Source organism: Ranitomeya variabilis, chromosome 8, assembly GCF_051348905.1.
Source record: "Ranitomeya variabilis isolate aRanVar5 chromosome 8, aRanVar5.hap1, whole genome shotgun sequence".
Lineage (NCBI taxonomy): Eukaryota > Metazoa > Chordata > Amphibia > Anura > Dendrobatidae > Ranitomeya > Ranitomeya variabilis.
Window position 1 is genome coordinate 67,085,372 of NC_135239.1, and position 27,919 is coordinate 67,113,290.

The window sequence follows — 27,919 nt, forward strand, 5'->3', positions numbered from 1 at the left end:
GTGCCTGCCTGTGTATCCATGTAACCGATGTAAAACTGCCATGAGTGCCTACTGTTTGGTATTTTAGGCCTTTGATAGCCTGTCTGCAGCCCCTACTTGCAATACTCCTCCACTGACCACACCAATGCTGCCCGTGTACCCCTGGAACCTATTTAAAAGTTCATAGAGCCTAGTTATATATTTTATTTACTATTAATAAGGCCATGATGGACTACGCTGTACCACGCTACAAGCTAACCAGTCGACACTTCTTTTGCGAGAAAAGCCATCCCAACCCTCCACCAGCATGTAGAAGACCGCATTGTCCATGCACTCTGGCAATCTGTGAGTACAAAGGTGCACCTGACAACAGACGCATGGACCTGTAGGCATGGCCACGGAAGATTACGTGTCCATTACGGCGCAATGGGTTAATGTGGTGGATGCATGGTCCACAGGGGACAGCCTACTAAGTCTGTCTGCAGTCCCTAATTCAAATTGTCCTCCACTGTCTAAATTGGAGCTTCCACCTTCTGGCTTTCGGCCTATAGTATCAGAAATTAAACTGCATTTGGCCTTCAACTTTGGTTAGGGCCTACTAACGGCTTCTGCCCCTCCCTGGTGTTGCCCTCAACTAAATAAAGCTGAGCTTCAACCTTCCGGCTCTCATTAAGTGGTTTTTAAAAAAAAAAAATGGTGGTTAGGGCCTACTAACGGCTTCTGCCCCTCCCTGGTGTTGTCCTCAACTAAATAAAGCTGAGCTTCAACCTTCTGCTCCAAATTACCATTTTAAAAAATGCAATAGGCTTTTCCGGCCTACTAAAGGTGTCTGTCTGTGTTCCCCTGCCTGGTGTTGTCCTCAACTAAATAAAGCTGAGCTTCAACCTTCTGCTCCAAATTACCATTTTAAAAAATGCAATAGGCTTTTCCGGCCTACTAAAGGTGTCTGTCTGTGTTCCCCTGCCTGGTGTTGTCCTCAACTAAATAAAGCTGAGCTTCAACCTTCTGCTCCAAATTACCATTTTAAAAAATGCAATAGGCTTTTCCGGCCTACTAAAGGTGTCTGTCTGTGTGCCCCTGCCTGGTGTTGCCCTCAACTAAATAAAGCTGAGCTTCAACCTTCTGCTCCAAATTACCATTTTAAAAAATGCAATAGGCTTTTCCGGCCTACTAAAGGTGTCTGTCTGTGTGCCCCTGCCTGGTGTTGTCCTCAACTAAATAAAGCTGAGCTTCAACCTTCTGCTCCAAATTACCATTTTAAAAAATGCAATAGGCTTTTCCGGCCTACTAAAGGTGTCTGTCTGTGTGCCCCTGCCTGGTGTTGCCCTCAACTAAATAAAGCTGAGCTTCAACCTTCTGCTCCAAATTACCATTTTAAAAAATGCAATAGGCTTTTCCGGCCTACTAAAGGTGTCTGTCTGTGTGCCCCTGCCTGGTGTTGTCCTCAACTAAATAAAGCTGAGCTTCAACCTTCTGCTCCAAATTACCATTTTAAAAAATGCAATAGGCTTTTCCGGCCTACTAAAGGTGTCTGTCTGTGTTCCCCTGCCTGGTGTTGTCCTCTACTAAATAAAGCTGAGCTTCAACCTTCTGCTCCAAATTACCATTTTAAAAAATGCAATAGGCTTTTCCGGCCTACTAAAGGTGTCTGTCTGTGTTCCCCTGCCTGGTGTTGTCCTCAACTAAATAAAGCTGAGCTTCAACCTTCTGCTCCAAATTACCATTTTAAAAAATGCAATAGGCTTTTCCGGCCTACTAAAGGTGTCTGTCTGTGTGCCCCTGCCTGGTGTTGTCCTCAACTAAATAAAGCTGAGCTTCAACCTTCTGCTCCAAATTACCATTTTAAAAAATGCAATAGGCTTTTCCGGCCTACTAAAGGTGTCTGTCTGTGTGCCCCTGCCTGGTGTTGTCCTCAACTAAATAAAGCTGAGCTTCAACCTTCCGGCTCTCATTAAGTGGTTTTTTTAAAAAAAAATGGTGGTTAGGGCCTACTAACGGCTTCTGCCCCTCCCTGGTGTTGCCCTCAACTAAATAAAGCTGAGCTTCAACCTTCTGCTCCAAATTACCATTTTAAAAAATGCAATAGGCTTTTCCGGCCTACTAAAGGTGTCTGTCTGTGTGCCCCTGCCTGGTGTTGTCCTCAACTAAATAAAGCTGAGCTTCAACCTTCTGCTCCAAATTACCATTTTAAAAAATGCAATAGGCTTTTCCGGCCTACTAAAGGTGTCTGTCTGTGTGCCCCTGCCTGGTGTTGCCCTCAACTAAATAAAGCTGAGCTTCAACCTTCTGCTCCAAATTACCATTTTAAAAAATGCAATAGGCTTTTCCGGCCTACTAAAGGTGTCTGTCTGTGTGCCCCTGCCTGGTGTTGTCCTCAACTAAATAAAGCTGAGCTTCAACCTTCTGCTCCAAATTACCATTTTAAAAAATGCAATAGGCTTTTCCGGCCTACTAAAGGTGTCTGTCTGTGTGCCCCTGCCTGGTGTTGCCCTCAACTAAATAAAGCTGAGCTTCAACCTTCTGCTCCAAATTACCATTTTAAAAAATGCAATAGGCTTTTCCGGCCTACTAAAGGTGTCTGTCTGTGTGCCCCTGCCTGGTGTTGTCCTCAACTAAATAAAGCTGAGCTTCAACCTTCCGGCTCTCATTAAGTGGTTTTTAAAAAAAAAAATGGTGGTTAGGGCCTACTAACGGCTTCTGCCCCTCCCTGGTGTTGTCCTCAACTGAACAAAGCTGAGCTTCCACATTCTGGCTTTCGCCCTATACTATCAGATATTAAACTGCATTTGGCCTACTAGTGTGGTTAGGCCCTTGAAACAGTGTCTGCTGCTCTTGGGTTTGCTACTCCACTGAACAAAGCAATGCCGCCTGTTTAGTCCTGTTACCAATTTTGAACTGCATTTAGCCTACTTTATTCTTTGGCCCTATATCTGTTTCCTCCTCATCCTGCCCATTGCCCAGCCACTGCTAAATGAGTCTGCTGGTACATTGACCTAGACCACTACATTCCCCTTGTACTCTACACAGCCAGAATCTGACCCTGCTGAAAGTAAGGTTCCCCTTCCCGCATGTTATACCACCTTACACAGGGACAAAGAGGAAGGTGCAGATGAAAGTGCAGGTTCCTTCATCAGGTGGGGGGGCATACTCGTTGGCGACGTCACTGGCACAGGGCCCCTCAGAGTACGCAAAAGTGTCGCTGCTGGTGGGAGGCGCCCCCGCCATGCAAACACACCGCCGTACTTTGAGGGGCCCTGTGCCAGTGCCAATGCGAACGAGTGGGCCCCCCCTGCTTGCTCAGGATCACAGCACTTGCAACGTTTAAATACTTACCTTTCCCTGCAACACCGCCGTGACGTAGTCCGCATTTCCTGGGCCCACGAAAAACTTGAGCCAGCCCTACTCCCCCCACAACTTTCCCCCAATTCCCTATGCCCAACTATTATTATACAGTTAATTAAGATTGGCAAGCTTCAGAAACAAGAATGGATGTTTTTGGCATTAAAATGGGCACTGTAGGTGTTTTCCTGGCCTCCACTCACTGCCGACTATGCTTCCCCATTGACTTGCATTGGGTTTCGTGTTTCGGTCGATCCCCGACTTTTAGCGATAATCGGCCGACTGCACTCGACTCGACTCTGGACAAAATCGGGTTTCCCAAAACCCTACTCGATCTTAAAAAAATGAAAGTCGCTCAACCCTACTGCTGAACATTACTATCCCACAATGTGCAAATTCATGAGAGATGTCCTGCTATGGCTACTACCTTTTGGCTATCCCATTTTCCAGTTAAAAACAGAATGGTGGGGTCAGCAGAGGTGAGATAAATGGTCTAATGCCTACATCCTGTCACTTGGATGAGTCAAAAGGAGCAAAAGCAGCCTGTGTTGTGAACAAAACTCCACATTGACTTAACCCCTTAACGACCGCCGATACGCCTTTAACGATGGAAGTTAAGGGGCCTTATTGCTCAGCACCGCTCTGGGGTCTCCGCTACCGGAGGTAGCCAAGACCCCGAAGAACCTGATTCAGGTTTTTACCTTCCCCAGTCCCGTGATCGCCGTTATTCACCAAATAACGGCGATCACAAAAAAATCAGATTTTCCATTCATTTCTCTCCTCTGATATGGTCTAGCATACTAGATGAAAGAGAAATGGGGTCCCCCAAGCCCCCCTGTACCTCCACCATCCCCGGACCCTCTGGCTCCATCTCCTGGCCCTCCACGTCATCTTCCCAGAAGAAAATGGCCAGTGCATGTGCAGTGCTCCCGACAAAATCTGCCAGCCGGTATCCGGCAACAATAGATTTTTCCTATTGGTTCATTTTGATAACCGTTATAGACCCTATCACAGTTATCAAAATAAAAAATAGTAAATCAAACACCCCTTTGTCACCCCCTTAGTTAGATAAAAATAACAATATAAAGTATTTTTTTCCATTCTTTGCAGTTAGGGTTGGGGCTAGGGTTAGTGTTGTTAGGTTACTGATGGGGTTATGGTTAAAGGTGTGCTGGGGTTAGGATTGGGATTAAGGCTAGGGGTGTGTTGGGGTTAGGGCTGTGTTAGGGTTGGAGTTAGAATTGGGGGGGTTTCTACTGTTTAGGTACTTAAGGGGCTCTCCAAATGCGAAATGGTGCCAGCCATTAACTCTATCCAATTTTGCATTAAAAAAGTCAAATGGTGCTCCCTCTTTTCTGAGCCCTGCAATGCACCAAAATACATAGTGGCTTTCCACCACATACGGGGTATCAGCGTACTTAGAAGAAATTGCACAATAAATTTTGTGATCCATTTTCTCCTGATAGCTTTGTGAAAATAAAGTTTGGGTCTAAAGTAAATTTTCTGTGAAAAAAGTTAAATGTTAATTTTTTTCCTTCCACATTGCTTTAGTTCTCGTGAAACACCTTAAGGGTTAATAAACATTTTGAATGTGGTTTCGAGCACCTAGAGGGGCGCAGTTTTTAAAATTTTCTTTCATATGGATTCCCAAAGTCACTTTAAATGTGAGGTGGTCCCTAAAACAAATGGTTTTGTAAATTTTGTTGGAAAAATGAGAAATCACTGGTCAACTTTTAACCCTTATAACATCCTAACAAAAAAAAATTGTTTCCAAAATTGTGCTAATGTAAAGTAGGAATTTGGGAAATGTTAGTCATTAATTATTTTGTTTGACACAGCTCTCTGATTTAAGAGCACAAAAATTAAGTTTGAAAATTGCTAAATTTTCAAAATTTTTGCCTAATTTCCATTTTTTTCATAAAAAAACGCAAGTCCTATAGAACAAATTTTACCACTAACATGAAGTACAGTATGTCATGAAAAAAATCTCAGAATCAGTGGAATCGGTTGAAGTGTTTCAGAGCTATAACCTCATACGGTGACAGTGGTCAGAATTTTAAAAATTGGCCTGGTTATTATGGTCAAAATTTGCTCTGTCACTAAGGGGTTAATGTAGTGCAGAATAGGCGAAAAAGCCAAACAATTAAAGCACCTCTCATCGCTGGAGTAGAGCCACTAATGTAAGTTCTGACCTTAATTTTTGCCAGGGGTTGTAATACTATGTAATCACCGGCCTTGGAGGATGTTCATTCAGTTGTTTATTTTTTATTAAAAAAAGCAGATCGGAGACATGGCACAAAACTAGAGTCATTTCAAATGACAACATTCTGGCTTTAATAAACACTAAAAGAAATCAAGAACAAAAAATGTTGTAGTCAGTAATTGTTGTTTAGAACAAGCATAGGGGAAAAATTATGGACTCACTCAATTATGTGGGAAAAAATTATGGAATCACCCTCTAAATTTCAATTTCCAAAACTAACACCTGCATCAAATTAGATCTGCTCATTAAAAAAGAGTGATCACACCTTGGAGAGGGTAAATCACACTGAAAAGAGGGTAAATCATCAGGCATGGGAAGGTTGTTAAAGGCAAACATACTGGAAGACCAAGGAAGACGTCAAAGCGTCAAGACCATGTCTCCAAAACAAGAAATGCACAACAAAACAAATGACAAACAAATGGGAGGAAACTGGAGTCGACGTCTGTGACTTAACTGTAAGAAACCGCCTAAAGGAAATGGGATTTACATACAGAAAAGCCATCATTAACACCTAAACAGAAAAAAACAACTTTACAATGGGCTAAGGAAAAGTAATCGTGGACTGTGGATGACTGGATGAAAGTCATATTCAGTGATGAATCGGGAATCTGCATTGGGCAAGGTGATGATGCTGGAACTTTTTTTTGGTGCCGTTCCAATGAGCTTTATAAAGATGACTGCCTGAAGAGAACATGCAAATTTCCACAGTCATTGATGATATGGGGCTGCATGTCAGGTAAAGGCACTGGGGAGATGGCTGCCATAACATCTTCAATAAATGCACAAGTTTGTTGATATTTTGGACACTTTTCTTCTCCCATCAATTGAAAGGATGTTTGGGGATGATGAAATCATTTTTCAAGATGATAATGCATCCTGCCATAAAGCAAACACTGTGAAAACATTCCTTGAAAAAAGACACATAAGGTCAATGTCATGGCCTGCAAATAGTCCGGATCTCAATCCAATTGAAAATCTTTGGTGGAAGTTGAAGAAAATGGTCCATGACAAGGCTCCAACCTGCAAAGCTGATCTGGCAACAGCAGTCAGAGAAAGTTGGAGCCAGACTGGTGAAGAGTACTGTTTGACACTCATTAAGTCCATGCCTCAGAAACTGCAAGCTGTTATAAAAGCCAGAGGTGGTGCAACAAAATAATAGTGATGTGTTGGAGCGTTTTTTCTTTGTTTGTTTTTCGTGATTCCATAATCTTTTCCCACATAATTGAGTGAGTCCATAATTTTTCCCTTATGCTTGTTCTAAAAAACTAACAAATACTGACTGTTTTCAATTTTTTCTGGTGCCGCTCTGGTCTTGCACAGCCATCTTGTGACGGTAACTTCTGATTGACCAGAAGTGAGATGTAACAGTCCCAAGGTCTCAATGCAAATCTGAGAACATTGTTCTGGCTCTCATAGACTTGCATTGAGTTGTGACTTCTAAATCATCCAGCAAACACTGGAGCAATTTGGAAACTCCCAACCTGCCGAAGATGACCACAGTTGCACTGAGGCAATATACGTATAAGTCTAGGGGCAGGGAAGTAAGATAAGACCCACCACTCAAGCGCTGCAATGTAAAAAAAAAAAATCAAAACCCCTGAAGTTTAATCCCTCACTAATTACAATGTCATTCACACATTACAACACTGTAAGCAGTAACAGTAGCAGTAAAATCTGGGATGGGAGTTTTCCTCTTTCCCCATATCTCAACCAGAGTGCTGGACCTCTGGGATCATGTGATGAAAACCGTTACATTAGTTATCGGTGCAGTGTCTTCTAATGAGCCATGCAGTTATCACTGCACTGCACTGGATGTGAAAGCAAATTGAAACTGAAGGCAGAGATCTGTAAGGAGCTGATTCAAAGCAAATTGGAAAAGGTGTTAAAGCATAACATGCCTATATGGATTACAAATCAATTTTTGCAACTGAAATTTAAAAAATAATAAAAAAGAAAACATAAGTAATTTCAAGATGAATTCCCACAAATCAGAAATCTTAAACATATCAATACAACTTCCCTTAGTTGATCAATTGAGGACGGCCTTTCCATTCAAATGGCATTTTGACTCCCTCACTTACCTAGGTGTTAAAATTACAGGTAAAACAACTCAATTGCTTGAAGCAAACTTTAACAGCCCTGCAGAAAGCTGAATCAGACTTGGAGAAATGGCATTGGCTCCAGTTATCTTGGTTAGGCAGGATCAATGCAGTTAAAATGGACCTCCTACCACGCCTCTTGTACTTCTTCCAAACAATACCATTACACCTGCCAGCTTCCTTCTTCTCTCACCTCAAACAAATGATCACTCGATTTATTTGGTCTCATGGTCGGGCGCGTACCTCGTACATGCTATTGAGCAGATCTAAGCTGACAGGTGGTCTAGGTCTCCCTGACTTTGCGATCTATAGTTATGCATCAATAGGAATCTCCTCGGCCATCTGAGTCAGCTGACAAGCACGTGAGCCATTACTATGGCTGCGTCCTTGTTTACCTGCTCACAGACCGAGAGTGATGAGTCATTTCCGGATGGCGAGGGAACGATGCGGTGTGCCAAGCATCCTGGGCAAACAATGTTCACATGATTCAGAAGTGAGGCAGGTGATTGGCTAAGGGGCAGCATAAGAGACCGGTTCTCCCTCTTCCGACACGCCCCCTGAGGAAGTTTTTGATGAAACGCGCGTCGGGGTAGAGGGACTGGTGTACTCATCTCACACTTTACAAGTATAGCGCTTAATTGATTGTTCCTGTTTGAGCAACATAGGACAGGGTGCCTTAGATTGTAGGCAGTGAAGATGTAAGTCCAAAATATTTAATGTTGCGATAATGGAGACCCATTGAAGCTGACTTAGGCTGTTGTATACCCTGCTCTATTTACATTTAGTGTGGCTTTGATACCACGATCATGTTTAAGTGGTTATGCACATCCTAGTATTCTGCTCTTGATGGTGTCAATAATTTGGCTATTAATTACATTTTGTGTTTTAAAGAGATCAGTACCAGAGCAGTCCCTTACATTTGAGGTATATGGTTGTTGATTTATTATTGTAAAAATATTTACATTTTAAAATTATTTATTAATAAAAAATGATTTTATCGGAGTAAAAAAGTTTATTTGTGCTTTTTCTGTTTCACTGCTATTGGTTAGCATAAAGTGATATGGACTGATTTACAATCAATAGGAACATGTATCCTAGACCTATACCATAGCAGAAATAACAAGAAATGGGTTGACCTAGAAAATGATCTCAATGGGGAGGACTCCAATGCAGGGTTCTCCAATGTTTTTCTCAAAATGGGAAATCGATCTAGGGAAGTCTGTCACTTGAGGATAGAGCAAAAATCCTTCTCTTCACATTCAGGTCGTCGTTGTGTTCAGTATCACAGGAGAGGAGCTACAAGATCCTGATGAGGTGGTATAGATGCCCCTCCATGGTGCATGCGGTGTTCCCTACGACCCCTGACACTAGTTGGAGATGCCTAAAAAAGATAGGTTTGGTGGGATTGCCCCCCCATAAATGATCTGTTAGCTGTTTTTGAACTTCACAATAAGTTGTCAATTACACCAATCCAACCCTCAGCAAGGTTAGCACTGGTGTCCCTGTGTGACCTGTCGATTTTTAGGTTTAAGAGGGGTATTCTTAGACACTTCCTTACTGTTGTTAGGAACTTAATCCCACGATTTTGGAAGCAAGAAAAGTTTCCCTCACGTGCCGAGTTTGTAGCCAAACTTAACCCCTTTCTGACTTCTGACGGGATAGTACGTCCAAGGTCAGATACGATACCGTGCTTTGATGCAGGGCTAAGGCGGTGAGCCCGCATCAAAGCCGGGACATGTCAGCTGTTTTGATGTGCCCGCAATAGCGGCGGGTGAAATCACGATTCACCCACCACTATTAAATAGTTAAATGCCGCTGTCAAACGCAGACAGTGGCATTTAACCGGCGCTTCCGGCCGGGCGGCCGGAAATGAGCGCTTCGCCGACCCCTGTCACATGATCGGGGGTCAGTGATGCTTCTGCATTGTAACCATAGAGGTCCTTGAGACCTCTATGGTTAGTGATAGCCGGTAGCTGTGAGCGGCACCCTGTGGTCGGCGCTCATAGCACACCTGCATTTCTGCTGCATAGCAGCAATCTTATGATCGCTATTATGTAGCAGAGCCCATCGCGTTGTGCCAGCTTGTAGCCTCCCATGGATGCTATTGAAGCATGGCAAAAGTAAAAAAAAAAAAAAGTGAAAAAAATAAAAAAAATATAAAAGTTTAAATCACCCCCCCTTTGCCCCAATCAAAGTAAATCAATTAAAAAAAAATCAAACCTACACATATTTAGTATTGCCGCGTTCAGAATCGCCCGATCTATCAATAAAAAAAAGCATTAACCTGATCGCTAAACGGAGTAGCGAGAAAAAAATTTGAAATGCTAGAATTACGTTTTTTTTTGGTCGCCACAACATTGAATTAAAATGCAATAACGGGTGATCAAAAGAACATATCTGCACCTTTATGGTATCAGTAAAAACGCCAGCTCGGCACGCAAAAAATAAGCCCTCAACTGACCCCAGATCATGAAAAATGGAGACGCTACGAGTATCGGAAAATGGTGCAAATTTTTTTTTTTTTTTTTTTTAGCAAAGTTTGGAATTTTTTTTCACCACTTAGATAAAACATAACCTAGTCATGTTAGGTGTCTATGAACTCATACTGATCTGTAGAATCATAATGGCAGGTCAGTTTTAGCATTTACTGAACCTGGCAAAAAAGCCAAACAAAAAACAAGTGTGGGACTGCACTTTTTTTGCAATTTCACAGCACTTGGAATTTTTTTCCCGTTTTCTAGTACACGACATAGTAAAACCAATGATGTCATTCAAAAGTACAACTCGTTCCGCAAAAAATAAGCCCTCACATGGCCAAATTGATGGAAAAATAAAAAAGTTATGGCTCTGGGAAGAGGGGAGCAAAAAACGAACACGGAAAAATGGAAAATCCCAAGGTCATGATGGGGTTAATGATATTTACATAACGGAGCAATTGATAAACCAGATCTCTGGAAACCTTGATAAAACATATAATACATGAGCTCCTTGGATTGCCTTTAGGGAGACACCCGATTTAGATCTTTGGCTTTCTTGACCCTGATGAATTACGCACTTGTATTTTACTGGACCGCCTTGTTAATCCGTAATCCAGATGTTGGAATGATGACTGTCACGTTTCCTCCCGAGTATACCACATACCCCTTCCACCCTTCTTTTCCTCTCTTTTCCTTTTCCTTACTTTCTTTGTTTGTCCTTTTCCTACCTAGATTGAACTTGTTTTATGATTCTTGAATAATCATAACGATATCGAAAGAAGGTGTTATCAAATATCTTTATTGTTCTTTTATTATTAATGCTTCACAATATTAACACAATCAGTAATATCATTTGACAAAATATAAACCTGTGAGATTTGTGGAGATGTTGTAATGTAATACTTGACCAGCTTGTAAATACTATCTGGTAGTTTGCTGATTTACATGATTGTACTTATATGCGTTTTGTTTAAATCAACTTGATTTATACAAAAAAGGAGAAAACAGAAATTAATATGCAAGCCCATATATTTTCTAATCACTTATTCACATGTGTACTGTATTTACAACTTATTGTATATTTACAAGTCGTCATGTTGCAGATAAAACCATGGTGAAAACAGTTGCAATTATTGGAGCTGGGCTTAGCGGCTTGGGAGCAATTAAGGCATGTGTAGAGGATGGTCTTGAGCCTACTTGCTTTGAAAAAAGTCAAGACTTTGGAGGCCTTTGGCGGTTCAAGGTGAGTTACCAACTTCTCTACAAATAATACCAAAATCAATGGGATGTATTACAGATATTGCATTTCTCTGTTGGGTATCTTTTTTCAATGGAAAATATTAAAAAAAAAATGTTCCTTTCTGAGACCGGATATTGCTGTTAGTTACTTGTTTTGACACTGTCTATTATATTTATATTTTAACATCCACCTATGGTTTCCAGTGTTAAGGTACCGTCACACTCAGCGACGCTGCAGCGATATAGACAACGAGCCGATCGCTGGAGCGTCGCTGTTTAGGTCGCTGTAGAGATGTCAAACACAGCAGCTCCACAACGATGCAGGAGCGATCCAGTGATGTAGCGGTGACTCACTTATCGTTCTCACAGGTCGTTAGCTCCATGTTTAACATTGCTGACATCGTTGCTTTTGCTGTCAAACACGACGATACACGCCGACCTGACGTCCAAATAAAGTTCTGGACTTCTAGCTCCGACCAGCGATATCACAGCGGGATCCTGATCGCTGCTGCGTGTCAAACACAACGAGATCGCTATCCAGGACGCTGCAACGTCACGGATCGTTGTCGTTCTCCTTGTAAAGTTGTTTAGTGTGAAGGTACCTTTAGTGGTAACATGTGCCCAGTAATTCAGTACTAGTAAAAGATCCTCTTGAAAAAATGAAGGCTCATGGGCCATCTAATTACAATGTACAAATATATATGAAGGGACAGGACAGAGATTTTTCTAATTATCTTTTCACACCTAGGACTGCGACGTGGACAAGGAGGCATCCTGTGTCTACAGCAGAGCTCTCAAACTGCATTCCTCAAGGGCCGCAAACAGGTCATGTTTTCAGGATTTCCTTGTATTGCACAGGTGATAATTTAACCACCTGCCCAGATAATGATTCCAGCACCTTGTGCAATGCTAAGGAAATCTTGAAAACACGCATGGTTTGCGGCCCTAGAGGAATGCAGTTTGAGACCCCTGCTCTACAGTAAAGAAGGCTTAATCATAATCAATGATTTTTTACTTTAAGAACAATGAGATATGGAGCTCTCTGCTACATGTTGTTGTAATGTTTTATTCACTAAAAAAGTTCGCGGAGGCCTGGATGCCTTTCTTGAAAAATATAATATTACAGGCTATGGACAATAGATTCTGTGATGGGCGTAGATCCAAGGAACTAGTCTGATCTGGAAGGAAATTGTCTCCTGATATGAGGCAATTCACATCTTCCCTATGGGTTTTTTGCCTTTTTCTGGATCATCATGTTGTTTTATAGGCTGAACTCTATGGACTTATGCAGCGCCCCAGAGTCCTGGTCGTTGCAGTAGCATGGTTCAGCCACTAAGGGGGGCCATGCTGCGTTCGATGGCACGGAAGGAGTTCTCTGAGCAGGTATCACAGTCACCAATACATTTCACAGCTGGGCCTCCGGGGGGAGCTAAGGGTGCTATTCATTAGGCCACTCCCCACCATAGTGGGTAAACTGGGGGTCAGGCAGGAAGTTAGAGAGAACGCTGACGGGATTGAACGGAGCAACACCTGGTGGCAGAGGGTGTTGTGAAGGGAGAGACTGTAGGGTCTCTGCCAGGGGTGGGATCCTGGCAGAGGCTTGGCATGGAAAGAACGTAACGGGTCCGCGCAGGCTCCTGGAAGCGGCGGGACTCAGGAAAGGACTAGAAGCGAGATAGATTGTGCTGAGTGAGAAACGAAATCAAGCGAAAGGAGATACCAGTGAGGGTTGTGCTGAAAGAGGCAGCACCTTACTGAGGCGCACTACCGGTGGCCGGAACGCCGAGGAGGTAAAGAGTTTCAAGCCATACCTCAGACCTACGGCAGGGCAGTTAGCTTGAGGCGGACTGTCTCACGCATCACCCAGGAAGGCAAAGGGGGGTACCAACAGGAGAGGGGCGCAGATAGAGTCCCGGAAGATCTCCGAGCCTCCCCGTCATACGGGTGCGTTCCTACCATAGTATCTGGAGGGACGAGGAAGATCATTGTGAATTAAGTTGTTGTGAGGGAACACGAGAAACAGACACAACAGTTGTGGGGTACTTTCCGTAAGCACAGCAGGGAAGGACTGCAACACATAGCGCTAGAAGGAAGGCACCGATTTCCACCTGCAAGGAGAGCTCTGGAAGTGCCATTGGACCGGCCGGACTTGCGCAGCCTGGTGAGCCGTATTCCGGACTGAGGACCCAGAGAGCTTCAGTAAAGAGGTAAAGAGACTGCAACCTGGTGTCCTCGTTATTTACCGCGACCTGCACCCCACAACTGCACCGCTACAACATCACTTATTGCACCGGACGTCCCCCACTGACGGACAGGGCCACGGACCGGGTCTAGCCACCGTGACAACCCCAGGACTGAGACCTAGAGGCCCGGCTCCGGGTACCCCTCGGCCCTGCGGCGGTGTGGGGGCGCTCCAAACTTGGCGTCACGAACAGGATCTACTTAAGCCTGAAGAATCAGGTCATGTGTGCCTAGAGACTGTGATTTACTGTGCTTGGACTGTACTTTATTGCAAGACTGTGTGCTGTGCCATTTGCCGCCAAAATTCGCCGCCATTGCAGCGCTGAGGAGAGCGCAGGAAGAGAAGAGGGGCGTGGAGTGGGCGTAGACAAGCTGGAGAGCGCGAACAGCAATGGCCGCCCAGTCTAAGTATTTCTGTGTCCTGAGGACGTGCCCGTCAACAGCCGAAGTCCGCCTCCTGATCCTGGTCGGAGGGTGGAGACCATGGGGACGGGGCCGCCCACGAAAGAGACCGCGAAAAGAGGACATTGGAGGACAAATAAAGATGGCGACACCAGGAGCACCACGCGGAGCTGACCCGGTCCGGCCCGAGGCTGCGCAACCCGAGACAGCCTCCGAGATGCCAACGCTGCGGGGCCTGACCCTCACAGAGCCACCAATGGGTCGACCTCCTCTGCCGCTGTCTGCAGAACGTGTGGCTGCGGCCGAGGCCCGACAGCTAGCCCGCCGGCTGAGGGCCGATGCCCGCGTACTTACACGGCTAGGGTGACTTGATTCATGTATGAGCATCTCTATGGGTAAATTATCAGGTTGATCTGAGCAATGTATTCATATCACCATGTATCCTGACCATATTCATTGTTGACAGGGTTTAGCACAAGTAGAAGGCTTTCTTTCAATCCATTCAGGCTCTCTTTACCCAATATGTATTTACATAGAGTGTTTCACTTTTAAATCCAAAACAGCGCCTCCCTAATTGGGTTTAGTTCATCTGTGAATTTTCCTTTTGCTATCAGCATATGCAGCATTTGTATTTTTGTATTTGGTGCAAATAATAATTCATGGCCAGTTCACATATATATTATAGTATGGAAGATTGGAGTTCTCTATTTTGCAGAGTTACTTTTTAGATGTTTTTAATTGTGTGTTGCATTTTTTGTGTGTATAAATAAAATTTGATATATTTTGATAAGAATCAATTTGTGGAGTTCCAACCTTTGTTCTGCATGTACTTTTTTCTTATCTCATAAATACTTACACGGCTAGGCCAGCCCACAGAGATTCGTTTGTCCCCAGTGTCCCCTGCCGCCATCCACCCGGCCGTGGCTGGAGGCATGTCACCGACGCCGGACTTGAAGATTTCACCAGATGCTGAACATCTGCGGCGTCTGATGGCCGCATGGAGGAGCCGAACCCAGCCTGCGGAACAGGTTGACCTGACCAGCGCTCCAGAGGTCCCGTCCTCACACTGGGGTGTAGTGGTGGCCTTTAATCCCCGGTATGGAAGAGGGGTGATTCAGGAAATTGGAGAGCCGCTGCAGGTCCGCGTGGATCGGGAGGAGGTGGAGCCTTGCAGCGGGAGGCTCGATCGTGACCTGGAGCCGGGAGACGCCGTCACTTACACGAGGTGGAGGAGGGACACTGGCGAGACGGGCTGGTTTGCCCGAGGTGTCCAACGATGCGTTGCCCTCCAGGCTGCTGCCGGAACACCAGAAGGAGCTGATTCAGTGGGAAAAGCAGCAGAGCCCGGCCCTGCGGAACCCCGGGAAGCCCAGCCTTGCCGTGCCCCGGAGGGACGGGTGCACCTGCCGACAAGGAGGACCTCCCGGCGAGGGATTTTATCATTACTGGGACCGGAACGGCGTCCTGGCTCACCGGGGCAATCTGTTGGCCTGGTGAGGCCGGATAAGAGGCCGCCTTCTGCAGAACCCCAGTAAGATTTTATTGCTCTATGGAAAATGTAAATAGTTAACTGTTCATTCCTTTAACTGTTCTTTTGAGTTGCTGCTAAACCCGCCCAGGGTTAATGGATCCCTTTGTTGACCCGGGATCCCCTTTGTTTGTTTTCCTTTTCTGAAGTTGTTGCACAAAAGTTACACAAACTGCAGAAATCATGGACTGTGCATGATTCGAACTTCCTTTGTAAATAGTTTGCACCTTCTTAAAGGTGCTCCCTACTGGTTTGAGCCAAAGACACTTTGTGAAGATACCTTTCCTACCGGTTCTAGTTAAAGACACTTTGCGAAGATACCATACCGGAACCTTTGCATGGACTGGTAGGCTGAGAAGACGAGCTACCTTAGAAAGACTTGGTCTCCTCTTAAAGGGGATGTGAGAAACTGAACTTGAGAGAGATACTGTTGCAGAACAGTAATGCCATAATGATGCCTTGAAAAGAAATGTAACTGTTTTACATGTTAAGTTATATGTGTTGAATTTGTTGAAATGTCTAAATAATGTTTGCAGAAAGAAAAGATGCAGAGAGCCCGTAGGGGTAGAGATAGAGGTCTGCATAGTTGAAAGTAAGAGAAGTAATAATGAGGGTGAGGATAGAAGGTAAACCCTGCGTCCCCATTGAAAAGTTACTTTATTGCTAAGGACAGAGAGTGAACCCGTAGGGGTTAGAGAGTGAGTCCTTAAAGGAGCCGAGTAGAGCTGGCTCAGAGTTCTTCAACCGAAAGGAATGTTATGTCTATACTGTGTATAGTAGCGAAAGGCAGTAGGCCCTGGCTGAACAGGGCGGTCCTGTAGAAGAAAGGAGAGGCAGTAGGTCTGGTGCCGTAGGGACAGGCGGTCCTGCAGGTTCACAAGAAGGAGAATGTAAAGTTGAAATACCCTGTAATGTGATTATAGGAAGGCCTTTGGTAAACTAGGAGTGTATGTTTCTTAAAGGCAATGTTAATTTATTGTTCCAGAATTTGCACTAAGTAGAATACCCGGTTGGGTAACAGGAGTTATGCATAGCCTGTAATTTATAATGTTGACCATGTTTGTAACGTTACAAGTGTCCTCACCTCCCATAAAGGGAAGCCTACTTAAGTATACTTATTGTTATTTGCACTCAACAAAATTGTATGTCTTTTTGCTAACCTGTATTGTTGTTTTTCTTCCCAGTCCCGGAGTACTGTGTTTAACCAGGGGGGAGTGCAGCGCCCCAGAGTCCTGGTCGTTGCAGTAGCATGGTTCAGCCACTAAGGGGGGCCATGCTGCGTTCGATGGCACGGAAGGAGTTCTCTGAGCAGGTATCACAGTCACCAATACATTTCACAGCTGGGCCTCCGGGGGGAGCTAAGGGTGCTATTCATTAGGCCACTCCCCACCATAGTGGGTAAACTGGGGGTCAGGCAGGAAGTTAGAGAGAACGCTGACGGGATTGAACGGAGCAACACCTGGTGGCAGAGGGTGTTGTGAAGGGAGAGACTGTAGGGTCTCTGCCAGGGGTGGGATCCTGGCAGAGGCTTGGCATGGAAAGAACGTAACGGGTCCGCGCAGGCTCCTGGAAGCGGCGGGACTCAGGAAAGGACTAGAAGCGAGATAGATTGTGCTGAGTGAGAAACGAAATCAAGCGAAAGGAGATACCAGTGAGGGTTGTGCTGAAAGAGGCAGCACCTTACTGAGGCGCACTACCGGTGGCCGGAACGCCGAGGAGGTAAAGAGTTTCAAGCCATACCTCAGACCTACGGCAGGGCAGTTAGCTTGAGGCGGACTGTCTCACGCATCACCCAGGAAGGCAAAGGGGGGTACCAACAGGAGAGGGGCGCAGATAGAGTCCCGGAAGATCTCCGAGCCTCCCCGTCATACGGGTGCGTTCCTACCATAGTATCTGGAGGGACGAGGAAGATCATTGCGAATTAAGTTGTTGTGAGGGAACACGAGAAACAGACACAACAGTTGTGGGGTACTTTCCGTAAGCACAGCAGGGAAGGACTGCAACACATAGCGCTAGAAGGAAGGCACCGATTTCCACCTGCAAGGAGAGCTCTGGAAGTGCCATTGGACCGGCCGGACTTGCGCAGCCTGGTGAGCCGTATTCCGGACTGAGGACCCAGAGAGCTTCAGTAAAGAGGTAAAGAGACTGCAACCTGGTGTCCTCGTTATTTACCGCGACCTGCACCCCACAACTGCACCGCTACAACATCACTTATTGCACCGGACGTCCCCCACTGACGGACAGGGCCACGGACCGGGTCTAGCCACCGTGACAACCCCAGGACTGAGACCTAGAGGCCCGGCTCCGGGTACCCCTCGGCCCTGCGGCGGTGTGGGGGCGCTCCACTTATGTGCGTCTTCAACCCTAAAGCCTATGAAGAATGGAAGAGATAGTTCTTTGCAATTGTGCTGGCCAGCTCAAAAGATTAGCAACTTTTTCTTATGAGCGTAGAAATAAAGGGCGCATCAGGGATATCTTGCCAAGAATATATTAGCAATATCTAGCACCGGGGTTTACTCTCTTGGGTAGCCATCTGGAAAACGAACAGCAGGGTTTTTCTGTCATAAACAAAATGTTTCTTTCCACTAGTTGCACAGTAGAGAAAACAAAGCCATAAACATAAAATCCATAGCCTTGTTCAGTCACTAACTAAACAATACAGCCCCTGGCTACTCAGACACATTTCATGTCACAGGTTTACTGCGACAGAGAGTGTCCAGAAGACAATGGTGCCTGATTTCACAAACTACACTAATTAGAAACACTTCACCATCATATTAAATGGTGCAGGTTTCTACTAGCAGTGTAGGGATTAAATCTGTTCAGTTGAGTCTCTGAAGCTTCCCTGCTTTTATAATCTCAGCTGATAAGTGTTGTTCACTCCCCTCCGCTATATACAGGTGCTTATCACAAAATTAGAATATCATTAAAAACTTTATTTCCGTTCTTCAATTCAAAAAGTGAAACTCATATTATATAGAGTCATTACAAACAGAGTGATCTATTTCAAGTGTTTATTTCTGTTAATGTTGATGATTATGGCTTACAGCCAATGAAAACCCAAAAGTCATTATCTCAGTATATTAGAATACATTATAACACCAGCTTGAAAAATGATTTTAAAATCCAAAATGTTGGCCTACTGAAATATATGTTCAATAAATGCACTCAATACTTGGTCGGGGCTCCTTTTGCATCAATTACTGCATCAATGCGGCATGGCATGGAGGCGATCATCCTGTGGCACTGCTGAGGTGCTATGGAAGCCAAGGTTGCTTTAATAGCAGCCTTTAGCTTGTCTGCATTGTTGGGTCTGGTGGCTATCATTTTCTTCTTGACAATAGGCGAGTTCGCTGGCCAAACAAGCACAGTGATACTGTTGTTTTTAAACCAGGTATTGACACTTTTGGCAGTGCGGACAGGTGCCAAGTACTGCTGGAGAATTATATTTCCATTTCCACAAATTTTGTCGGCAGAGGGAAGCATGAAGTGCTCCACAATTTCCTGGTAGACAGCTGAGCTGACTTTGGTCTTGGTAAAACAGAGTGGACCTACACCAACATATGACATGGCTCCCCAAACCATTACTGAGTGTGGAAACTTCACACTAGACCTCAAGCAGCTTGAATGGTGTGCCTCTCCACTCTTCCTCCAGACTCTGGGACCCCAATTTCCAAATGAAATGCAAAATTTAATTTAATCTGAAAACAACACCTTGGACCACTGTGCAACTGTCCTGTTCTTTTTCTCCTTGGCCCAAGTAAGACGCTTCTGGCATTGTCTATTGGTCATGAGTGGCTTGACACAAGGAATGCGTCACTTGTCGCCCATGCCCTGGAAATGTATGTGTGTGTGTGTATGTGTGCGGTGGCTCTTGAAGCAAAGACTCCAGCAGCAGTCCACTCATTGTGAATCTCCCCCAAATGTTTGAATGGTGTTTTCTTAACAATCCTTTCAAGGCTGCAGTTATCCTGGTTGCTTCTGCACCTTTAACTGCAACACTTTTTTCTTCCACTCAACTTTCCATTAATATGCTTGGATACAGCAGACTGTGAACAGCCGGCTTCTTTAGCAATGACCTTTTGTGGCTTACCCTCCTTTTGGAGTGTGTCAATGACTGCCTTCTGGACATCTGTCAAGTCAGCAGTCTTCCCCATGAATGTGGAGCCTAGTGAAACAGAATAAGGGACCTTTTTAAATGCTTAGGAAGCCTTTGCAGGTGTTTTTTTTCTGTAAATTATTCTAATTTACTGCGATAATGACTTTAAGGTTTTCATTTGCTATAAGCCATAATCATCAACATTAACAGAAATAAACACTTGACATAGATCATTCTTTTGGTAAGGACTCTATAACATATGAATTTCACTTTTTGTATTGACGAACTGAAATAAATTAACTTTTTGATATTCTAATTTAATGAGAAGCACTTGTATACTCTCCACTGGCAATCCAAATTGCCAGTGTTGCTTCTGAACTACCTGATTTGGATTGGGAAGTGTTTGTTGAGGAGGCATTTGGAGTGTTGATCTAAAGACTGTTTCTTGCTGGTTTGTCTGTTAACATTTCCTCATCCTCTATTTGGTTGTCCCTTCCTTTTACTTCCTGGTGTTCCACTCTTATTTGTGTGTGCATTTTTGTATCATTGGTATTTCATTTATTCCTATATGTTTTCTCTTGTTAGTCTGGTTTGTGTATACTTATATACAACTACTCCCCACTTCCCTGGGTGGGGAGGGGACAGAGAAGGGCTGATTCAGAAGCACAGCAAGGTGCGTGGCCTAACATCTTCACCATTAGAAGTTATCCAGGGAGCAGGGATGGCTAAGGTTGCCCCTAGTTTTTGGGATAGAAAGAAGCCCCTAGCCTCTGGATATCTAACTGCAGTTTGGTGAGAATTTTGCAATTTCAGTTCCATCACACAAAACTACTATGATCCATACCAATCAGTGATGCTTGCAGTTTGGTGCATATAACCTGTGCAGTCTTTTCTCAGAGATTCTGGTTTGCCTCTCTCCAGCTCCAACACAACCCACTCTGCTCAGCTTCCCACAGCTGACTGACAACAGTGAACACATGGCCTGGTTCTAGTCATGTCAATAAAAGTGCACCTAATTGGGACCTGTAGTGCTAGGATTTAATGCTAGCCTACCCGGTTTCCTACGCTAGACACAGGGGCATTTTTAAAACCTGTATCAAATTTAAAATAAAAGTTATGTTTTTGTGCAATTTAACAGTAATGTCATAATTAAATATGGGATGAACAATTTAAGTAAAAAATATCTAGTTACTTTTAGAATATAAGTGACTAAATGTAGTAAAAATTAATTATTTCAGGATGAAGCAGAAGATGGAAGAGCCAGCATTTACAAGTCTTTGGTTACCAATCTTTCCAAAGAAATATTGTCTTTTAGTGATTTTCCAATGCCAGGCGATTTTCCGAACTACCTTCCACACCACAAATATTTGGAATACATCACGCTCTATGTAGAACATTTTAAACTGTTACAATATATCAAATTTAAGGTAAGAAATATTTATATACCATAGAACATACCAATACTAACCTAAAAAATGAAGTAATACGTTCTCTCATTAGAGTATATAAAGTTAGAGGGGTTTTCCCAGCATTTCAACATTTTAATCAATAAATATTTGAATTAGTTCCACAAAGGGATGCATTAAAAAAATATTCCTGCACGGAGATAATCTTATAAATGAGCCCCTGCTGTGTACTGTGTAATGGCTGTGTCTGACCGTACAGGAACATGGTCTGATCATACCACAGCTCCTGGGCAGGGGAGGAGGCAAAAAAGTATACAGACATTACAGCACGGGATCACAACTGGTTCTTTCTGTGAGGTTAAACCTTTCTCTGCCTGTTTTTAGGCAATGTTTTACCTAAAAAATAGAATAAGCTGTGATTCCCTGCTGTAGTGTCTGTGCACTCTTTTGCTTCCTCCCCTCCCCCGGAGCTGTGGTAAGATCAGACCATGTTCCTGTACGGTCAGACACAGCCATTACACAGTACACAGCAGGGGCACATTTATAAGATTCCAGTAAAACAGAAAAAACAGCTTGCACTCACCAGGCCCGATGAATAATACTTGTCTTTATTAGAACATGCGCAGTAAAGACAAGGAGAACATGCTAAATGTAGGATGACAGCTGTTTCGCCCACAACCGCGATTCCACTGATCCCGGGATCAGTGGAAGCTGTTTTTTCTGTTTTACTGGACTGTCATGCACTTTTTGTGTCTATTGCTCCTGAAGCGCCCATTATGGATGAGTGGGTTGTTGTACTGGCGCAGCTTTATAAGGCACACTGTAAGGTGATCACATAAGGCAGCAGTGCGGGCACTGTACTTTTTCTTATTTTTCTGGACATATTGTCATTTATAAGATTATTTCTCTGCACAAGAACATTTTTTATATACACATCCAATTGTGGAAATTATTATTATTCAAAGATCTATTGATTAAAATGTTGATTATAATTCACTTTGTTCATGGGGAAAACCGGGGTTCCCCCCATTTGTACCATTTTTTTTCACAGCATAAAGTGGGTTCTAAAAGTCAAAACCTAATTATCTCACCGATCCCCACTCTTCTAACCTTGAACAGATTTCTTGCCATCATGCTTACTATTTGAGCTGGGAAAGTTTTAGCAGTCCTAAATCTGCAACATATTGTACAGAGGCCTGTTCTATCCATCGTGTTAGTGGACAAACAATCCACCACTAAATATAAGCCATGAAATTCACTAGCTTATTCCCTTACATGCAATCTACGTAGTAGAAGGTAGACCACTATCTGTATATTTACCTACCAATTTTAATGGATGGAAAGATGGGCACCAGATTAAATTTTTTAATTTTTTTATACTCATTCAGTTTGCTGTAAAAAGAGCGTAAAATCCGTCATACACTCTGATGCCTGTTCCATGGTCATGGTCTTTAATAGGCTGCAGTGATGAAGTCACAACTTCAGAGAACATGACTGATGCAATCAATCACTGGGCCGAATGGTGTTGTGCCGACTACCATGGTATCCCCAGGAACCCATTGATTGGCTGCTGCAGTTACATGTACTGTAGTCATGATATCACCACTGCAACCTGTTAACAAAAAACAGGAGTGACTGTGGAGAAGCAGCACTTTTGCAGGGGTTGGGTAGTGTACAGTGGGGGAAAAAGTACTTAGTACTTAGTTAGCCACCAATTGTGCAAGTTCTCCCAGTTAAAAAGATGAGTAATTGACATCATAGGTAGAACACTTAGGTGTGCCAACCTTGTGAAGACTTACAGAAAATGTTTGACCTCTGTTATTGCCAACAAAGGATATATAACAAAATATTGAGATAAACTTTTGTTATTGACCAAATACTTATTTTCCACCATAATTTGCAAAATAAATCTTGCCAAATTAGACAAGGTGATTTTCTGGGTTTGTTTTCTCATTTTGACTCTCATAGTTGTGGTCTACCTATGATATCAATTACAGGCCTCTCTCATCTTTTTAAGTGGGAGAACTTGCACATTGGTGGCTGACTATTTTTTCCCCCTCTGTAGCTGGTTTTATAATTTTTATCTACAGAAAGATGATGGGGTTACAAGAAATGTATTGATGGGAAAACCCATTTAAACTATGACCCCAATTTATTAAGACTACCGCTTTGTACAGCAATCTTAATGAGGGACATTCAGGAATAAGATAAACCAATTGATATAATGATAATGAATTAGGTGCACCTTGCCAGAAATGTTACTTAAGTCACTGATTGGAGTAACATTTCTGGTATAATAAATGCTGCCACTATTGACTAATTTAAAGGGCAGACATTGCTTTGATCCATGCTGGGCCCATTTTGGCGGAGCTGCCCCGAACTGTTGTCAAAACTCCAAAACTGAGTGACAATCTGGTTCTGACTGAGTCTTCAATGTGGAACTTTGGAAAAAATGCAGCAGACCTCCTGTTAATCTTGGCTCACTTTTATTTTTTCCATTTCTGTCTTGGACACAGACAAGTGTTTGCCGTGTAGAGAAGCATTGTGACTTTCGAGTCACTGGTCAGTGGCTAGTTACTACAGAAAGCAATGGAGAAGCAAAGACAGATCTCTTTGATGCAGTTATGGTTTGCACTGGCCAGCATGCACAGCCAATGGTGCCTTTGGATACCTTTCCAGGTAGTTATTAAACATGATTTTACTCCACCAACTTAGAAACCTCTAGGTTCAGTATGCCATGATATGTTTAAACCAAACATTAATGTTGTACAGAACAATATATTTTTTCTCAAATACTGTATATTTTCCACTCAATGTGACATTAGGAACTTACTTTTGAGTGATATTTGAAAACCATCTCTTCTATAAATAGTACGAATTGCTCATGCATATGTTCCATATATATAGAATGGCTAGAGGATAGAATTTATTATACAAAATTGTGGCATAACTGCACCACTACTGTCAGCAGAGTTAGGACTCACTTGCAAGTCCATTTTTGTTGCTATTAGTGTTTTTCACAAAGAGCTCACCCACACATTATATCTTTGGGGTTATTCACATAGTTTTATTTTTATTCTGACCTATAATGCACATAAAGACTGAAATGAGCTACAGAGAATGACCATCCATCTGCTTTTCACCAACTGGTTGCTCCATCAGTTATTTTATTTTTTGCGTTGTTTTTTTGTTTTGGGACACAAGGAAAACTGACATACAGATGGTTAAAACCGGCACATGGACCAAAAATGGATGAAAATGAGATTGAACACTAATGAAAATGGTTAATTCTTGTATACAAAAGAAAATTGCTGTGCAAATTTGGCCTTAGTGGGGTAACTGAGGCCTAAGTAGTTTCCCCTAGATGGGACTGCCCCGGTTAAGTCAGTGACTCCTCCACTGCTTACCCTTCTAGCTAATGGGTTGAGTTCTCTCCAGCTCCACCGCCACACTTGGTTGGCATGCTATACAGTTTTAGGATAATGTGTGTACTGTGCATAAAACGCCTTACATTGAATGGAACCAGTGAATTAGCCAGCTGGTCTGGGATCTGAAAAATGTTGATGTCTAGTCAGCCACCTGTATTAATTGTAGGGTCTGTCATGGGGTTTTAATTAATTTGGTGCATTGTCTGGGATCTAAATTTATGGTATGGTCTTGTATCTAAATTCGTTTTGCCAAAACTTGCAGGAAAAAAACTGCTCTATGCCTCTACATAAAATCAGAAGCAAACAGTAGTAGTGCCGGGCTCCATGGAATTCTCAGGGAGCCGTATTTAGAGATGAGCGAATATTTCAATATTTGGTTTGTATCACGATCGCCGAATTTGCAATATTTGCCAAATATAGCCGAACGGCATTGGAGTCAATGGGAGGCAAAAACCAACGCATACACAGCACAAACACCGGTGTTTCCCACTGTGTGTGACCGTGGGAAACATCATTGCGGCGCTTCAGTTTGGTGGTAACGTTATCACCAGTAGATCGTCACCACCGTCAGAGTGCTGCGGGGTCACGTTGTCAGATGTCAGCATGACACCACAGAGATACTGTGACCATCAGTAAAAAAAAGCTTACCGCAGGTCAGCAGGCTCCAGCTGATGAGACACTACTCCTCCCATTAGGCTACGTCTGCTGTCATTGATAGCAGGAGCCACTGATGGGAGAAGTAGTTTCTCGTCAGCCGGCGCCTGTACTCAAACTTAAAAAAAAAAAAAAAAAAACACATAAAATAATTTAAATAAATATTCAAATAAAATTAAGAAACACATTATACTCACACTTGTGGCTCACACTCACTTCACCTAACTGATGTTAGAAATTTTCCCATGGCGCTCGCGCTGATGTCAGTTAGGTTGTGATAGAAATTTTGTAAGGCTAAATCTATTCCCGTGTGTGTTGCGGTCGTTCCCAATTAGGCTGAGCATTATAGCACTCAAGAATGACACTGCACACCAAGGTGACAGAATAACATTCCATCAATACTGATCCTTTATTGTACATACACGTGTTTAAAGTTGCATATAGAAAGGGAAGGTTAGTCAATTATCATATGGTCAAGCTTCTCTGTTATTAGTTATCTGAATACATGGAAGATTGTGGTTAAGGCATAGCAACAGGCTGATAAAGCAACTAATGTGTAACTGTCGCCTTTCCTGCAATTAGGCTATAAGTTGAGACATCAGCTCTGGACATCTGGTGTTCAGATCCTCTTCATGTCTGGAAAGTCCCAAGATGTTGTCTGCTTTGTGGTGGCCACATTAAGCAATTAATTATAGTGTATATATTAGCTGTTAGTACATATGCAAGTGAAATCTATGTTTTATATATTACCAGCACAAGGTGAAGTGAGTTCATTGGCTGTGAACTCCTAGGACCTTTCTGACGGCACAGCGTGCGTGAGAACTTTCTCACACTCGCGATAACATCAGACAGCTTATAGGAGTTCACCGCGGGACACTAAGCAGCGGTAGCAGATGCTGCTCAGTGTGTCTGCTGGATGTCAGGCTGTATGGTCACATCATTTACCCTACCCATGCAACCTGCCATCTAGATGTAGGAGAGCTAGACCTGTCTCAGGACAAATTGATTATCCTCTTGTCAGAGGACTGACAAAGGAATATTGTTGTTTGTTATATTATTTCTTTTGCATGAGACAATAGTGTCACTGGATTGGGCAATGTCATAAGTATGGCTTAATTAAGATTGATTAAAGGAGTCTGTGTATTTATTTCAATAAAAGGACTTTATTCTGTGTGTGTGTGTGTGTGTGTGTGTTTTTATACAATATGACTATGAGGTAAGTAATGGGGGTGTCTTATAAATGCAGCGCCCCAGAGTTCTGGTCGTTGCAGTACTGTGGCTTCGCCGCTAAGGGGAGCCATGGTACGTTCGATGGCACCGAAGGAGTTCCTCCAATCAGGTATCACAGACACCAATATGTTTCACAGCTGGGCCTCCGGGGGGAGCTAAGGGTGCTATTCATTAGGCCACTCCCCACCATAGTGGGTAAACTGGGGGTCAGGCAGGAAGTTAGAAGAGAACGCTGACGGGATTGAACGGAGCAACACCCTGTGGCAGGGGGTGTTGTGAAGGGAGAGACTGTAGGGTCTCTGCCAGGGGTGGGATCCTGGCAGAGGCTTGGCATTGAAAGAACGTAACGGGTCCGCGCAGGCTCCTGGAAGCGGCGGGACTCAAGGAAAGGACTAGAAGCGAGACAGATTGTGCTGAGTGAGAAACGAGATCAAGCAGAAGGAGAATACCAGCAGGGGTTTTGTTGAAAGAGGCAGCACCCTGCTGAGGCGCAATACCGGTGGCCGGAACGCCGAGGGAGTGGATTAGAATACAGCTTCAAGCCATACTCCAAACAGCGGCAGGACAGTCGGTCTCAGGCGGGCTGTCTACCACATATCACCTATGAAGTCTTGGGGGGCAATTGCGGGAGAGGGGCGACTCTAGGGTCCCGGAAGAACTCCAGGCCTACCTGACAAACGGGTGCCATTCCAACCTGAATACAGGGAAGGGGTGGATTACAGAGGAACATCAAATCGAGTTGTGAGGGAACTTAAGAAACAGACACAACCGTTGTGGGGTTACTTTCCGTAAGCACAGCAGGGAAGGACTACAACACATAGCGCTAGAAGGAAGGCACAGATTTCCACCTGAGAGGAGAACTCTGGAGGTGCCATTGGACCGGCCAGACTTGCGTAGCCTGGTGAACCGTGTTCTGCACTGAGGACTCAGAGATCTCCAGTAAAGAGGTAAAGAGACTGCAACCTGGTGTCCTCGTTATTTACCGCGACTTACACCCCACAACTGCACCGCTCCACCGCTATCATTACTACCACCTATTACACCGGACGTCCCCCACTGACGGACAGGGCCACGGACCGGGTCTAGCCACCGTGACAACCCCGAGACTGAGAACTAGAGGCCCGGCTCCGGGTACCCCTCGGCCCTGCGGCGGTGTGGGGGCGCCGCAGACTTGGCGTCACGAACAGGATCTACTTAAGCCTGAAGAATCAGGTCATGTGTGCCTTGGAACTGTGATTTATTGTGCTTGGACTGTACTTTATTGCAAAGACTGTGCTGCGCCATTTACCGCCAAAAGTTCCCGCCAAAACCGCCGCCATTACAGCGCTGAGGAGAGCGCAGGAGAAGAAGAAGGGCGTGGAAGTGGGCGCGAACAAGCTGAAGAGCGCGAAAGACAATGGCCGCCCAGTCTAAATATCTCGGCCCCTTGAGGACGTGTCCGTCAGCAGCCGAGATCCGCCTCCTGATCCTTAATGGTGGGCAGAGACAACGAAAACGAAACCGCCCACGAAGAAGAGAGCGGGAAAAGGACCAGG

General features: G+C 44.0%; 1 protein-coding gene across 3 annotated transcripts in view; it reads left to right on the forward strand.

The window, feature by feature from the left end:
• The window catches only part of LOC143787566 (dimethylaniline monooxygenase [N-oxide-forming] 2-like), a 78,961-nt gene that overhangs the window by 26,034 nt on the left and 25,008 nt on the right, over positions 1–27,919 (forward strand). For all 3 annotated transcript variants that reach the window (XM_077276425.1, XM_077276426.1, XM_077276424.1), the window contains 3 exons: positions 11,261–11,400; positions 20,905–21,093; positions 23,589–23,751. In XM_077276425.1, the coding sequence (XP_077132540.1) occupies positions 11,269–11,400; positions 20,905–21,093; positions 23,589–23,751 (484 nt within the window). In that variant the 5' untranslated portion in view covers positions 11,261–11,268. The remainder of the gene's footprint in view (positions 1–11,260; positions 11,401–20,904; positions 21,094–23,588; positions 23,752–27,919) is intronic.